The sequence below is a fragment of the Anarrhichthys ocellatus genome, unplaced genomic scaffold (genome assembly GCF_004355925.1).
Source record: "Anarrhichthys ocellatus isolate YVR2014 unplaced genomic scaffold, GSC_Weel_1.0 scaffold47, whole genome shotgun sequence".
In the NCBI taxonomy this organism is placed as follows: domain Eukaryota; kingdom Metazoa; phylum Chordata; class Actinopteri; order Perciformes; family Anarhichadidae; genus Anarrhichthys; species Anarrhichthys ocellatus.
The window spans coordinates 3597-18196 of NW_022280077.1; the positions used below are offsets into that span (position 1 = coordinate 3597).

Consider the following 14600-nt stretch of genomic DNA (forward strand, 5'->3'; position numbering starts at 1 on the left):
ATATATATGTTCCAGTGGCGGGCCTGCAAGGCCTTCTCTTCTGGCCTAAACAGAATCACAAAGCTATATCTATTTTATAATTTAATATTTTTTCTTAAATACACTACATGTAGTATAATTTATAAAAATATTTTTCCCATTATCTTATTTTCTCATTGCACAGCTACTGTCTTCCTCAGTTGCTCTGCTTCCAGTGCAGCTTGTTTTAAGTAGAGCTTTTATCCAATCACATTTCACCTCTGTGTCTCTAGGTAAGAACAGAGGCAGAGGCCTGCACACACTCACCTGCAGCCAGTGCAGATTAAAGTAAATGGAGACGATATTGTTGATTGTCATAGTGTTCAACCAATCAGATCTTTAGTTTGACATGTTGGGCGTATTCTTAGACTATCAGAGCCTGCGCGCCGGCCTATAATGACGTCAGCATTACATGCGGCTCAGTGTCCGTGTGTAGCTTTCACGCGAGGTTCAGAGTGTGCTGTGATTGGTCAGTGGGCGAGCACGTGACTATCGTGAACCGAAACTTAACAGCCAGCAGAGGCTGATGGGTAGTGAATCACATCACGTGATGCAGCTCAACCAATCAAAATGCATTCTGACTGAGTGAGATGCACCATGAGAGAGGGTGCTGAGACGAGGGAAGACATTGCAGAGCAGTACGATTAACGTTCAGTTTCTGGAAGTAAAATCCTATGATAATCTCTTTGGGTCGCGGCTTGTTATTAAGGAATGACAGTGGATCCCACAGCTGCAGGACGGACAGCAGTGAAGCGGCTTCAACACCGAACGAGCAAGGTAGGCAACTGCCTCGGGGTCACAGACTTGTAAAATCTACAGTAGTCTCATGCAAAAGTACTTGGATAACTGCAACAACAAAAAAATAGGAATATGTACAATACCGGGACCCTGAAACTGAAGCAAACACTTGCAATTTAACCATCATTAAATGGATTATTTACAAATAAATCATCATGATAATAAAAACTAAAGAAAGTATTTCCCGTTAAGGCTATTCACGGAAGTGACGTCATTGCCATAGATCGTATCGTTTAAAGGAGAATCACTCCAGTATTCAAACAATGTCCCAATGACCCGAACTGGACATGTGTACATTCACCCACGCATGCGCGTATTGATCTAAACCACGACAGTTTAGAACCCGTGTAGAAAGCAGTGGCGGGACGGTGTCACCTGACACGTATTTGTACTCCTCTCTAGCTGAGAGTGAGTTTCCACCATAACACCAAAATGTGAACAGGTGCTCCTCTGCTTCTCGGTGCAGATTTTTTTCATTTTTATTTTATTTTCTTATTAATTACGGAAGAGTGAGAGCTCGCTCATCCTCCTCTCAGGGCTCCGTCTGTCTGCATGACGGTGACTTTAGTCCGATGTGCTGCAACAACGTCCCACGTTTTCAGCGGCTCTGCGTGGAGGTGAGACGAGACTGCTCTTTTACACATGTGACCTAAAAGCCGAAGAGACGCTTGAGACACTTCACACAGACACCGATACTTGCAACGTCTTCATGTTTCTCTCTAACAGCTGTCATGTTAGCTTATTGTGTGCCTCTGTCGACCAAACAGATTAATGAACTCGTGGAAGACATTTGAAGGCTCGTGAATGAAGAAATTACAGAAATGAATCTTGTCACTATATTTAAAAACACACACATTTTGCCAATAATACGTCTGTACAAAAGTTTTAAAATCAGGACTGTGACAATTTATGGAGTATTTTTCGTATTACTAATTTTACTAAAGTTAAGGATCTTCACCTTTCACTGTAAATATACTAATATTAATACAATTTGAATGTGTTTTGCATGGGACACTTGCAACAAGTGGTGTGTTTATCCCCCATCTGTTAATAGACATTGATTAACAAGAAGCTTAGTTATTATTACCTTTTGCTTCCTGTTGCATAACTCCCACTCAGCCCGCTCTCTATTCAGATACTGATTTACTTCCTGGTGCTCAAAGGTTGTTTGCAGCTGACCGTCGTTGGTTCCGATATGTGAGAGAGAGAGTCTTCAAAAACTGCAGTTCACCTTGTTCAAACTCGGCTACAAGTAGGTGTGAATTAAACAACCAGCAGAGCTCACCACAGCTCTCTCTAACCTTGATCTAGGGTAAACGTTGTGTCCAGCTTCCTGGAGGAGCACGACACAAACTAAAGTGTCTGAGTAACAGTCGCTCTCAGCAGTGTTTTGTTCTTATTGGACTGTAGTCTTTGCTCCTCAGGGTCCACGATGAGCAAGAAGCTGCTGGTGGATGTAGACTGTGGGGTGGACGATGCTCAGGCCATCATGTTGGCGCTGGCCGCCCCCAACGTGGAGCTCCTGGGCATCACCTGTGTGCATGGAAACACCACGGTGGAGAATGTGTGTAAGAACACACTGCGAGTGCTGCAAGTCTGCAGTAAACTTGAGGTGGGTGGGGTGCAGGAGGTTACTGTTGTTTTCCATACAGTGTAGATATTTTATGATCCTGACATGATTTACTGGTGAGTATTGTCTCTTTTTTTTTATTGACCATCATCAATGTGTTTGTGAGTGCAGCAAGGCCGAGATAATCACTGGCGCCATGTGTGCTGTTTATAAAACTGCCCAACAATGACTTGTTGTTTGTCAAGCCTCATGACATCGGGGCAGGAACTGGACGAAAGGGCACAACCAGTTTGAGCTGATAGCTTGAGTAGAAAAGTAGCATGAGCAGATATCTATATTAGACTACTGCATTCCAAAAGAAATGTTGGAGAAAATGGGAAGTGTGCTCTGAAAAAGGAACTAAAACCAAACATTCGACACAATGTTATTTTTGTGATTATATTAAATATAACCACTGCTTATAATTTACAGTTTTACACATAAAGCGTTTTGTCTCACTCAATGGAAAAGTCTGTTCAATGGAAAAGTCATCAATCCCATCATACCAGTGCCTACAAATATAGATAGAACACTTTTTTTCATGTTGTTCCCATCTGTCTACTGTCAACTGCTGTATCTATTTAAGGTGTTAAATGTTCCCGAAAAGTACTTCAGAAAAGCAAAACGTCATATAGTCCAGATTTGTTAAAGTGTATTTGAAAAACTAGCATAGCATACTAGATATACTACATCTTTGTCAGGACAATGTACAGAAGAGTTTTGTTGATTAATAATAATCATCCAAATATCTGTTTTTGAATAATTCAGTCAGAAGTAAAGTAAAATCATTTAACATCTAATGTGGCTGTATAATTTGCTAAATGATGTCTCATAATTTGTATCATCATATCTTGTAGTGTGAATTAGCATAACAAGGAAAATCACTGCATAAATGGACAGAAAACAGTTTGGAAGCTGTGTAGTAATAACAGCAGTATACATGTTTGTTTCATCTGCTGTGCTCTTCTTTTTCTCAGATTCCAGTGTTTAAAGGTGCAGCTAAGCCGATCCTCGGGAAAAGCATTGATGCGGGACACTTCCACGGACAGGACGGGCTGGGAGACGCTCCTGACCCCAACGCTCCCGGTCTGGACCTGGTTCAGAAGGAGGGCGCTGTGTCGGCCATGATCAGGATTGTCAATGAGAACCCAGGGGAGGTGAGAGAGGTGTTAGACAGGTTTGTGTGTGTGTGTGTGTGTGTTTGCCCCTTTCAGGTCTGTAAGTCTAGGTTTATTCCCCAGGTGTCTCTGGTTGCCACGGCCCCTCTCACCAACCTGGCTCTGGCTGTGAGGATGGATCCGTCTCTACCGAGCAAACTCCGAGGGCTCTACATCATGGGAGGCAACACCGAATGTCAGTGAAATCATGAACTTGAACCAAAAGGTGGTGAAGGTGATGCAGTATTAGAGGGTTAGACAAAATAATGTACTTTGAGGAAATGGACTTTTCCATTTCTTTCACCGGTGCACCTCTAATAAGGATAAGGGTGAGGATTTTCTGCTTTATAAACTGAATATTTTGGGGTTTTGGACTGTTTGTCGGGTAAAACAAGTCAATATTTTCCATAAGTTTCTGCTATTCTGACAAAAACACGAGACAATTAATCGAGATACGATTATTAGCTGCAGCCCTAAGTGTGACGCCAGTGTTTGGAATTTGAATCAAACAACTTCAGAATTTAAATCCTTGTCTGTTCAAGTGTTCTCATTCTGTCCACATCCTGTAACGGTGGCGTTCAGTGTGTAATCAGTGTCTTTCTTTTCTCCTTCAGCTCGAGGAAACACCACGGTGTGCGGCGAGTTCAATTTCACTGCTGATCCAGAAGCTGCGTACATCGTACTGAACGACTACCAGTGTCCCACCTACTTGGCCTGCTGGGAGTTCACCTGCTACAGCAAGCTATCCTGGGCAAGGCTGTTTTACACATTGTAACATTAATTCCTCAGACTAACTACAGCACATAACCCTTTTTAATAAGTTAATGCATCAACGTATTCATCAGAGACACAATCCTGCTCTGTGTTCACATTTTTTCTGGTGTCGACAGGAGTTTTGCGACGCCTGGTTGGGGCAGGACACCGACAAGGCTCACTTCATGGCGCGGGTGTTCCAGCACAGCATCAAGGCGTCACAGAGCAAGCACCTGCAGAAGGAGTTTGTCACCGGCACAGGTTTAGTCTCCAGCGACTCGTACGCCATGGCCGCCGCCGTGGACGACTCGTTCATCACAGAAAGCGACCATTATCCGGTCAGCGTAGAGCTGACGGGCACGCACACCAGAGGCATGATGATCATGGACACTGTGGGCTTTCTGAAGAAGGCTCACATGGCTTGCATCATGAAGAAGGTGGACATGGAGAAGTTCAAGCAGATGATGATGGCCGCTTTAAAATGATGTTAATGTTATGGTTTACCACAATTGTGCGACGTCGTCATAGAAACAGTTTTTTACACTAGAAATCATGTGTTTTGATGACAGAACTTTATTTAAAGTGTAATAAACTCTTTCTTTACATTTTATTCATTACATTAAGTTTCTCATAGCACACACACACACACACACACACACACAAAGAAAACAGCTCCAGGGTTTGTCAGCACTACATGTTGCAGAGTTGGTAATCCTTTTGCGTACATTGTTCTTTTAACATTTGGTAGTCCTTTCCTCCCCACTTCCTTGAAACATGCGCTTCAGATGAGGTTGTGATACTGCACTGACCCGTGAGCAGCGCTGATGGACGATTTGAATCATTAGACGTGTTAACACTTGCTCTTCCAGCATTCACTCTACCACGCGGCTGCATCAGGCGGTTCCTCAGTAGCCTTTCCTTCCTCTGAATCTCGACCTATTGTCCAGCTGTCAGAAGAGGACAGACATTGGTCAGCGCGCAGCTTAAAAACAAGTCGAGTTATCTTTGTGTAAAATTTAATGTAAACATCAGGCATTTGTTTTCAATATGCTTCTGGTCACCATGGGAAAACACAGCTTACAGACACAAATGGCAAGAGGAAGATAAACATTCCCTGCACTCTTTACTCCTCCACATCCCACCGGTTCCTTGTTGCACAAATGTTTTCAGAAGTGCAATGTAATTACTGCTGACTCACCATTGACCTTTTGCACTCAAAGAAGGATGTCTGCAGGGCTTTGCAGTGGCCTTCCTTCAAACACTCACTGGGCAGCTTCCCCCCCTGACAAATTAAGAAACCAGTTATAATACACTAAGCACTTCCCATGAGCACAATGTGCATTCTCTCCCACAAATATATTAGAACCTGATGTACAAGTCACATTGACTTGTTTGAACAAGGTTTAACACTGAACACGTAAATCTAAGCTTGTAATGCATCCGATGCTTTCTGATGGTGCGAGATGCTTTGACAGAGCAGTAGCTTAGCTTACTATAACTTAATCATCTTAAGTAGTTATGGTTACCGGCATTGCGTTAGCTTGTTAGCTAGCAAACGAAGCAATACGTATTCTATAATAAGGAGTAAAGTTGACACCAAATTGAACCGCGTCTCACATCAACTCGATATTAAAAGGTCCGTTTTTACAGTCGAGTTCGGCGTTACGTTCAGTTCCGGTTTGTTACAAACTGCTTGTGGTTGGTTGTTACAGAGGTGACTGGTTGGGGTTACGGTTCAATTTAGGTGGCTTAAAGGTGACTGTTCAACTCCAGGCAGTTGTAGACTAACGTTAACATTAATATGGTCCAACAACGGGCCGTTTCAAACATGTACTTATTACATCTTACTTATGTTACGATCAGAGGACGTTCACTTACCTTTACCACGCAGTCGTGCTGAAGGAGACACGCCTTGAAGTCCTCTCTGATGCCGGAGCAGGCTCTGGTGTCTTCCTCTTTGTCCTCGTAATATTTCGGCATTTTGCAGAATCCACTTTAACACCAATGTTCACTTATTCATAAATTCGCAAGAGCAAGAATGCGCTAGTTAACGGTGGCACCAATGTTATGAAAGCTCTCAGCCGCCATGTTTCTCAAACTGCATGATGGGAAAACGGAAGAACATCGGCGCAGAGAAGTGCATGCTGGGAAGGTTTGTAGTTTCTTTTTATGTAAACAAAACGTCTAATTGTGAAAACTAAAACAAAATTACTTATCATGGATCTTCTGGTCATGTTCGCAATAGATTTACTTTGCTTTACAAATGTTCCGAAATCAAACCTGGTGATGCAAATGGCATTAGTAATGCAAGTAGAACAAAATCACAACACAGAAAATGGCTATGACTTCGAACAATTTTTATCATTTATTTCAAAGATCTCCATGAAAAATGATTTCAAAAACATCAGAAGCAGACATACACATGTGCACGATGAAGGCACATGAACTGATAGGTGTATGCATGGGGTTGTCAATCAAGGGAAGAGTTCCCTTCTTCTTTTGTCCCTAGTCCACTTCCACCGAATACAGTAGGGGGAGATTCATGACTGTTCATGCTGTTTTCATGCATTCACTTCCTGTCTGTGCATACAGGCCAAGAGGGAGAAGCCGATCCTGTTGGCAGTACTGAAAATGTCTTTCCCCTTTTTAAAACATGTTCCACCATTTAGGTGGCTTGCTCTCATCTTCTCCCAATTAAAAAAAAAATAATCTGATGAAGAAGCGGCGATCAAGCGTTCAGCTTAAAAATCTGTTTTCTTGACTACAGCTCTAGCATGGATGGTTTTGATCAGAGGGGTGGAGGAGCTTGCTCTGACCAAAAAAAAAAAAAAAAACATTGTTCATGAACTACAAATAATGATCATGCATGTGAACAAGATTAGCAAAAAATCTATTCCACCAAAAGGCACTTAAATAAACCATTAAGATGCAAAATGAGTCAAGTTTCATTTAAATGGCTTCCACTCAAAACATTGGCCACACGCACACGAACACAAAACATGTCAAGTGAATTTCAATAAACTATTAAATGAGGCAGGAGAGCGAGAGAGTGAGAGACAGAAAGACAGATAATGCTTATTTAAATATTTGCAATCAGTGAAAGTACTACATTACAGAAACCAAATCATACAACAAAAAGGCGCACTTTGCAATAATCAGTAGTCATAGTATTTTGTCCAATCACAAAACAGATACTCGATTAGACAAAAGATTGTTATGTAGATTTGGAGGAGTCAGTGAAATGAGCATCGTCTATGCAATGGTGAAGCGTGTGGTGATAACAAAAATAGTGAAAAAGCAGTGCAAATCATGCCATTTCAGATGGTAATCTGGTACAAAACCCACTCTTTTTATCACTTTCACATGGCGCAACACAGAAATATTGTTAACACCCAATCCCTAATTGGACAGTGTGTGTTATTTAAAAAATATTAGTATATCCAGCAATCAAAGTGTAGGCAAGCGCGAGAGATTGGAATAATGTTGCTGAGACAATTTCAAGGGACCTGGATATAAGGCACATTTTTTCCAATTTTGACCCACAACTTCTTCAAGAAAATCTATTCTCATCTCTCTCCAACCATTCAGACTTCAAGAAATCAAAATAAATCGTTTTAGTTGTTACGTTTCACTTCAAGTGGAAAGAAACTGGTACAGACCGAACCAAGCTACTTGCACCAGCAGACAAAAGCAACCTCGCAAGTAGCTGCAATAATGAAAGGAAAATGTAGAGTAGTGATTTTGAAAAAAAAAAAAATTACACAAATAAAACTCTGAACTCTGAACTACCATAAACATCTCTTAATAGAATAAAAATATATTTTACCTCTTGTACAAATTAAAGATTTATTTCAAATAAATTAAGTCACCTTCATAGATCGTCAAAGCTGTAATAATATATCAATATAACAATATATTCCTTCAGGAAAATGACGCCAAGGCAATGTCTGATTGGTTTACTATAAATGGACACTGAGGTCATACACAGCCTGTCAGACAGGAGGTGAGACAGATATAGTGTCGTGGTACTTTTCTTGATGGATTGGGGTAGTTACCATGGAATCTGGCCTACGGTAGGGTCAAAGTTGTTTACTGACCGGCTACAGGCAGGGTTTAGGAACAGTGAGCTCATCCTGAGTTTGTTTTTCAGGACAAGTGGAGTATTTGAGCGTGGCTGCTGACAATACTCTGGGAGTGAGGGAAGCGTCGTCGTTCGGGCTGGTGTTGCTCGAGAGCTCCGTCATCTCTGTCGAGAACAGAGAGCAACTGGCTGTTAGTGATCACAACATATTTGACCATCGTGGGCTTCTGCTGGGGCGCTAGTGACAGTGCAATGCCCCAGCTGGCCCCAAGGTGGCAGCATTGAGTAACAGGAGGAGGATTTGGCAGCATCTACACCAGTGGGCCAGCTGACTGGTTCTCCCCAGATGTGATGATTTGTCCTCGTTAGTCCAAGCGTTGTCCGATTGTGTTCAAAGCTGCTGAACATCAGTCACTTTGAGAGCGGGAGCTGGGAACAGATGTCTTCACACACTCCACGGTTGTTCTTTAAGACAGTAGTATTCACATTCTCACAAATGATTAAGAGCACAAGAGTGCGGGGGCGATGCAGAAAGAAATGGAGAAATCGATCAATGAGAAGCAAAACAAAGTACATTAGGAACAGCGGGGACAGAGAGGTGGCGTTCCTCAGACAAGCTCAGATGGGCAACTCTAGCGGGCTCTCATGACTTCACTGCTGGTTGCTGGGTGCCAGAGGCCCTGCGTAAGCAATCTAGGAGGATTTTGGTCCCCCAAGGGCCATGATTCATGTGCCCGCTCCAGAACAGTCAGCCAGCTATCCGTTTTATATGTACCTGCAAGAGGAAAGCAGAGCATCACATGTGTAAATGGATAAAAACAAGGAGGCAGTGAGCGTCTGGAGAAAAGTGTTTTTTATGATCGGATTTGACAGGAGAAGAAAACAGGCGTGGTGTGTGATTGGCTTACTTCACTGAGGATGGCCCACACTGCTGAGTCTTTGACAACTGAAAGCCGAAGTGCTATGATGGGATTGAAAGAAGGATCTACAGCACCTTCGGCCACACCTTTCTCAAACTGACCTGTGTCGATAGATAGATAGATGTATACTTTATTCATCCCCAGGCGGAAATTTGTTTGTAGCAGCAGCAAGCAAAAAGTGTGTGTGTTTAAGCACACACACAAAGCACATGGGAGGTATTATTAATCATATTTATAGATGGGGTACAATACACAGTCAATATTTAACTTGGGTATTTATTAACTGACTCACTGGAAGATTATGAACTTTATTCAACCATCACATTTCAAAAAAAGCTAAGAAACAAACAAAAAATATCTGCAGGAAGAGCAGAAAACTCCAGATAACATTTAGAAGAAAAGGGCAGTGATTGAGAACATTTCACACACCGTCTGTCTATCACTGTAGGTGTATTGTATAATCTGCCCGGGCTTTTCCAGTGTGTTTGTATGCACTTGCACGCACGCACGCACGCGCACACGCACACGCACACACACACACACACACACACACACACACACACACACACAGCAAGTCAGTCAAATCCACCTACCGATCCTGTAAAAGCGGTCTTCAGTTCGCTTGTACTTCTCTTTGGTCTGCAGTCCAGGTTCCTAACATACGAACACAGGGAAAGATGGATAGCAGAATAACATATGAGACAAGCTGAATTGTTAATGATTTGTCATTTGAGCAGATGCTAGTATCTGTGCCGAGACTGGTAGTGTGAATCGCAGTGTCAGAATGTATCGCAGCGAACGATTCTGTCAATAATCAATAGGCTATGTCCTAAGAGCAACCACTCAATGGAATTTAATCAAAACCGTTTGCACAGCACAGAAGGGTTACAGACTGTGTGTGTGTGTGTGTGTGTGTGTGTGTGTGTGTGTGTGTGTGTGTGTGTGTGTGTGTGTGTGTGTGCCCCTACCGAAACAGGCAGTATTTCCACTGTTGTGTTCTCGATTTTGTCCCCCGGGTGCTCTTGATTACCACTGCGAAACAGGAACCTGCCAACCAAATCAAGCATTCATTTTTAATATTGACGTCCATGGATAAGTATTTTTGCACTTTGCCCTCATGATAAGCTGCCACTCAGATGCACACGGCCCATCATTACATAGTGACATAGAGACTATGCAATGGTGTTGCATGTAAATGAACGGTTTAGTGTTCGGTCTGCCATAAATCATCTCTGCTCAATGTGAGACTGCCTCGTCTGCCCTCTACTACGCAACCCTTGCAACTCAAAAGGACCTTGCAGTGTTCAATAAAAATACAAAGGACTGTGTAAAGAAATGGGGAAACTGTCATATAACCATCACGCTTCAGTGAAACGAAAAGAAGAAGAATGTGAGATTATTGTTTCTGTGCATGGTCCTTGTTTAATAAAGACGAATAAATCTCAAGTCACTTGTGGGCAGTAGGTTAGTCAGGCAAGTTATGTTTATAAAATTAAAATGTGGGTTTGCAAAAGTGTGCACACCCCTTTTGTCATCGGGTTAACGGTGAGTGGGATATACTTTCAAAGCTTATGCTTCTCAGATCTTATATTCAGGTTATAGCTACAGGCTCTGAACAGAAATTCCAGTATATCTTCCATTTTAGCCTACTGAGGGATCTCAGTATATTACAGAGAGTATGATTTGATTCAACAAAGCATGCGCACAGTGTGGAATATGAGCTGCACTTCAGATTTAGGGTCAGATTCAAAGAAGAAATAAAACAACCATGAATTCCTTACTTTATCCGAAAGAAAAAGGTTGTTTTCAGATCACTGGTGCACCGAATTTACTCGTGTTAAATGTTTTAACAGCCGGAGAGTAGGAGACGGGGGAAGAATGCCCGCCAGAGACAAAGACAGTGACGGATCATAAAGCATTTTGTATCTCCTGACCAACTGCTGATGAGATGTTGTCTAATCAGCATAGCAAAAGACTCTGAACCAGTTGGTGCCATTAATTGGTGCCATTCAAAAGCAGACAAAACACTCCAGAGTCAGACAGTAGAACACTAGACAGGCCCTGTCCCACTCACTGCCACTTACTTGCTGAGTGACTGACAGACTCGCACACTCGTCTCGCTGACCGAACATTATCTTTACGAGAGCAGCGGATACATTCATCGCTGTAAAATGAATATCCCCGTGACCAAATATTAACATCGCTTTCAGGTCTGCTCTGATGCGGGCTGTCAATTTCGCTATCAGCTCTCTTTCTATTCACCATCTTTCTCCCACTCTACCCCGGCTCCACAGAGAGTAGGAGGCAGGCCAGAGAATGCTTATTTTAGAGCACTCTCATTAGCTCAGCCTGATCCCTGAACACACACACACACACACACACACACACACGCATGGAAATCATTCGACCCACACACACACACACACACACACACACACACACAAAGTGAAAAGATCTTTGCATGTGCCCGTATGTGGAAATCTTATGATCATGATGATATGAATGATATGCGCGCTCCCCAAATGATTTGAATGCAAGCGATAAGAGGCCGTGCACACAAACATGTCACAGTCACATAAAGGCCTTCGTACGTACTTCTCTATGCTAACAGGTCGGTCAAATTTGAAGAGGATGTAGTCTCCTGCAGTGGGAGTGATGGCCCAGAAGAAGTCCTCTCCTAGGTACGTCTTCTCCAGCGTGTGACCCTGATATACCTGTGTAACACAAAACACATGTGTTGTTCCACCTTGATTGATTTTGAAGTTGGGGGTTATTACAAGAATTAATTATTGCTTTTATGATTGTTTTAATGAATTAGAATATACAAATAGGTCCATATTGCATAGAAATAATAAATACAATACGAGGACAACAACACAGAGATATAATCAGTGCTGTTCACATGTCCATGTTCACATATGATTAAAAACGGAGAAACATTTATTGTAATGTCACTTTGTGTTGGCTCGGATTTTGAAATGAGTGCATACAATTCCTCAACACAGCAGGTTGAAACTATAGATAACTAACTGTAAAGCAAAAGATCCAGAGATAATATCTTTTATTGGAACCCTGTCATGATACCTTCACTGAAGTAGAGACCTCAGCTGGGGGGTTGACGTGCATCTTATGGAGCAGTGGCTTCAGGAAGTCCTTGTCCTACAGACACAGACAGAGGGGAAATCAACGTTTCTACACAGGAAGTAGCCTCTACTATTCTTGCAAATAAATAACTGTGAGGGCGTGAGACTGACTGTGAGTTTTTGGATCTTTCCAGCAAGAGAAGAATGGAGTCCCACGTGCTGAAACAGGGAAGGTCTGAACCGCACACGTAGGCTGGACTTCTGCCGCTCGCAGTGTTTCTTTAAAAAAAAAAAAAAAAAAAAAAAAAAAAAAAAAAAAAAGGACAAGGGAGGAATGACTACACCCACTCCCCTTACAAGGTCACTCGTATCTATACAGTAATCACAGTGCATACCGCATCTTTCTCAGGATTGCAGACTTTCACCCAGAGAATATGGTCCAGCAGCCAATCGATGGGCTTCTCCTTGTAGAACATGAAAATGAACTCAACAATGAGGTTCAGGTCCGGAGCCTGGAACATTTTCCCTGTAGGAAAGAGAGAATCAGGGGGTTTACAGACATTCATTGGTTCTACACAGAAGCATTCAGCATCATTAACAACGAGATGATTAAACCATTACGCTGAACAAAAACAAGAATTGTTTTGTTTGGACTAAAAATATACCCACTCCTCATTTACATATTGTAGTGATGTGCCCTGCCAAATCATAGTACTTTACAATGACCTAAGTTCTATGCCGATCAATATCATTTCCATCTTTTCTTCACTGGCTGCTGCAGATCCATCATTGGTGCATTTGGCTGTTTATCATAAATCCAACAAGTCTCAGAGCACGTGAATGCTTTGCCGAGTGGATCTGAAAATCCTGAGTTAAGAGAATGAGTTGATGATCACTTTTGCGAGACAGTTTAGCAAGCAAGGCCACTGGTTTGGCTTTGCAGATCTTGCAGCATTCGACAGACCCCCCCGCCCGGTGGATACCGAGTATTGATCGCATGCTTAATGTATCGTACCGATGAAGCCCAGCTGAGAGAACTCCAGGATCATCCAGTCCTCTGACGAGAGCTGCAGGGCAAAGTTCTTCATAGTGGCAAAGTAGTTGGGCTTGGCCACAATGTCATCCTCCAGCTGAGGGAACAGAGGCACAGACAGACGGGAGAAAATACTTTTTAAGAGTTGACGAATAATGTAGATGGAGAGGGTGAGAAGCAGGAGGGGGGACTCGGGGACTACACTCTGAACTGAGCTAAGACACACTTCTATGTTGCTACACTAAACTAGAGTAGACAGACACTACCTCTTCCCTTCAGGTGAGAGCAAAGAATGGAAATGACACACGCCGTGAATGAGAGGGGAAAGATGGGTGATTAACAACACAGTGAAACGGAAACTGCAGACGGCTGGTGTTAGCTATTCAAATCTGCTGAGAGTAAACATTTGTATAAACATTCCCAAATTGGACACCTAGTTTAGCCAAGAGGACAGATAAGAGCTGTAGAAGTCTCAGAGGATTAGGCTAAGAAGAAGTGAAACTGGCCCCCAGTCTGATGAGAAACAACACCGGCTCTGATGAATGACTGCAACAACACGCATTTGCTTCAAGTACTCGCCATGTTTAATTTTGGTATGACATGCTCCAGACTAAAAGCAAACCAGTGTTTGCCTGGTAACAGGCTTTCACACCGACACTGACACACACGAGTAACTGAAGCCCTTCATAAATGCGCTCCAGCGAGAGTTGCTATGGAAACATTCCTTTTATTCATTTATCTCTTTAAGGACATACCTGGACATAATAAACTCCTTTGCTCACAGCATACATCATCAGGAAGGAATAGTCCAGATTCTGCTTGGTTCGCCATCTAAAACAAAGAAGAAAGAAGTCATCAACACGCATGATGAAACTATATATGAATGAAAACTCACGTCACCTCGCTGTATTTGAAAGGTTTCCCTCTTAGACATAAGAATCACTGCTTCACATGCAAACAACTCAGTTGTGCAAATCAGGTAATCCCAGGTACACGGAACAAAAGACTCTGAATAGTTTATAGAGCGATGCTGTCACACTAATGATTTGATCGGCATGATCTGCCCTTATTGCAGTCCGACTCATGGCCGTTCACCAGGGTGCAGGTGTTGAAGGTGGCACTGGCACGCACACGCACCACCCCCCCCC

At 42.6% G+C, this 14600-nt stretch overlaps 3 protein-coding genes across 9 annotated transcripts in view; 1 reads left to right on the top strand and 2 right to left on the bottom strand.

Moving 5' to 3' along the window:
- The first annotated feature begins 542 nt into the window (after window positions 1-542).
- LOC116395467 (inosine-uridine preferring nucleoside hydrolase) lies at window positions 543-4945 on the top strand. 6 transcript variants are annotated; one of them, XM_031869387.1, is made up of 7 exons: window positions 706-1433; window positions 1980-2068; window positions 2241-2428; window positions 3403-3582; window positions 3667-3778; window positions 4197-4333; window positions 4473-4945. In XM_031869387.1, the coding sequence occupies exons 1-7, from the start codon at window positions 1369-1371 to the stop codon at window positions 4818-4820; spliced, it is 1119 nt and encodes a 372-aa protein (XP_031725247.1). In that variant the 5' UTR covers window positions 706-1368; the 3' UTR covers window positions 4821-4945. The 6 variants fall into 6 exon arrangements, with proteins under 6 accessions (XP_031725248.1, XP_031725247.1, XP_031725250.1 ...); XM_031869390.1 differs by having other exon boundaries at window positions 709-795; window positions 2227-2428; XM_031869388.1 differs by lacking the exon at window positions 1980-2068 and having other exon boundaries at window positions 543-795.
- coa5 (cytochrome C oxidase assembly factor 5) lies at window positions 4886-6591 on the bottom strand. Its single transcript, XM_031869394.1, has 3 exons — window positions 6214-6591; window positions 5534-5617; window positions 4886-5282 (listed from the first exon to the last, which is right to left on the bottom strand). The coding sequence occupies exons 1-3, from the start codon at window positions 6313-6315 to the stop codon at window positions 5241-5243; spliced, it is 228 nt and encodes a 75-aa protein (XP_031725254.1). The 5' UTR covers window positions 6316-6591; the 3' UTR covers window positions 4886-5240.
- Window positions 6592-6677: 86 nt separating this feature from the next.
- mgat4a (alpha-1,3-mannosyl-glycoprotein 4-beta-N-acetylglucosaminyltransferase A) overlaps window positions 6678-14600 on the bottom strand; it is a 28382-nt gene continuing 20459 nt past the window's right edge. For both annotated transcript variants that reach the window (XM_031869386.1, XM_031869385.1), the window contains 10 exons: window positions 14208-14283; window positions 13435-13549; window positions 12815-12945; window positions 12591-12698; window positions 12421-12495; window positions 11932-12050; window positions 10305-10383; window positions 9930-9990; window positions 9325-9437; window positions 6678-9191 (listed from right to left, as the gene is read on the bottom strand). In XM_031869386.1, the coding sequence (XP_031725246.1) occupies window positions 9165-9191; window positions 9325-9437; window positions 9930-9990; window positions 10305-10383; window positions 11932-12050; window positions 12421-12495; window positions 12591-12698; window positions 12815-12945; window positions 13435-13549; window positions 14208-14283 (904 nt within the window). In that variant the 3' untranslated portion in view covers window positions 6678-9164. The remainder of the gene's footprint in view (window positions 9192-9324; window positions 9438-9929; window positions 9991-10304; window positions 10384-11931; window positions 12051-12420; window positions 12496-12590; window positions 12699-12814; window positions 12946-13434; window positions 13550-14207; window positions 14284-14600) is intronic.

Coding starts and splice junctions, on each gene's coding strand:
- coa5 (XM_031869394.1), bottom strand. CDS start 6,315: ATGCCGAAATATTACGAGGACAAAGAGGAAGACACCAGAGCCTGCTCC. Junction 5,618..6,213: donor AGCACGACTGCGTGGTAAAG/GTAAGTGAACGT, acceptor TTAATTTGTCAG/GGGGGGAAGCTGCCCAGTGA. Junction 5,283..5,533: donor TTGAGTGCAAAAGGTCAATG/GTGAGTCAGCAG, acceptor CTCTTCTGACAG/CTGGACAATAGGTCGAGATT.
- LOC116395467 (XM_031869387.1), top strand. CDS start 1,369: ATGACGGTGACTTTAGTCCGATGTGCTGCAACAACGTCCCACGTTTTC. Junction 3,779..4,196: donor CATGGGAGGCAACACCGAAT/GTCAGTGAAATC, acceptor TTTCTCCTTCAG/CTCGAGGAAACACCACGGTG. Junction 4,334..4,472: donor GCTACAGCAAGCTATCCTGG/GCAAGGCTGTTT, acceptor TGGTGTCGACAG/GAGTTTTGCGACGCCTGGTT.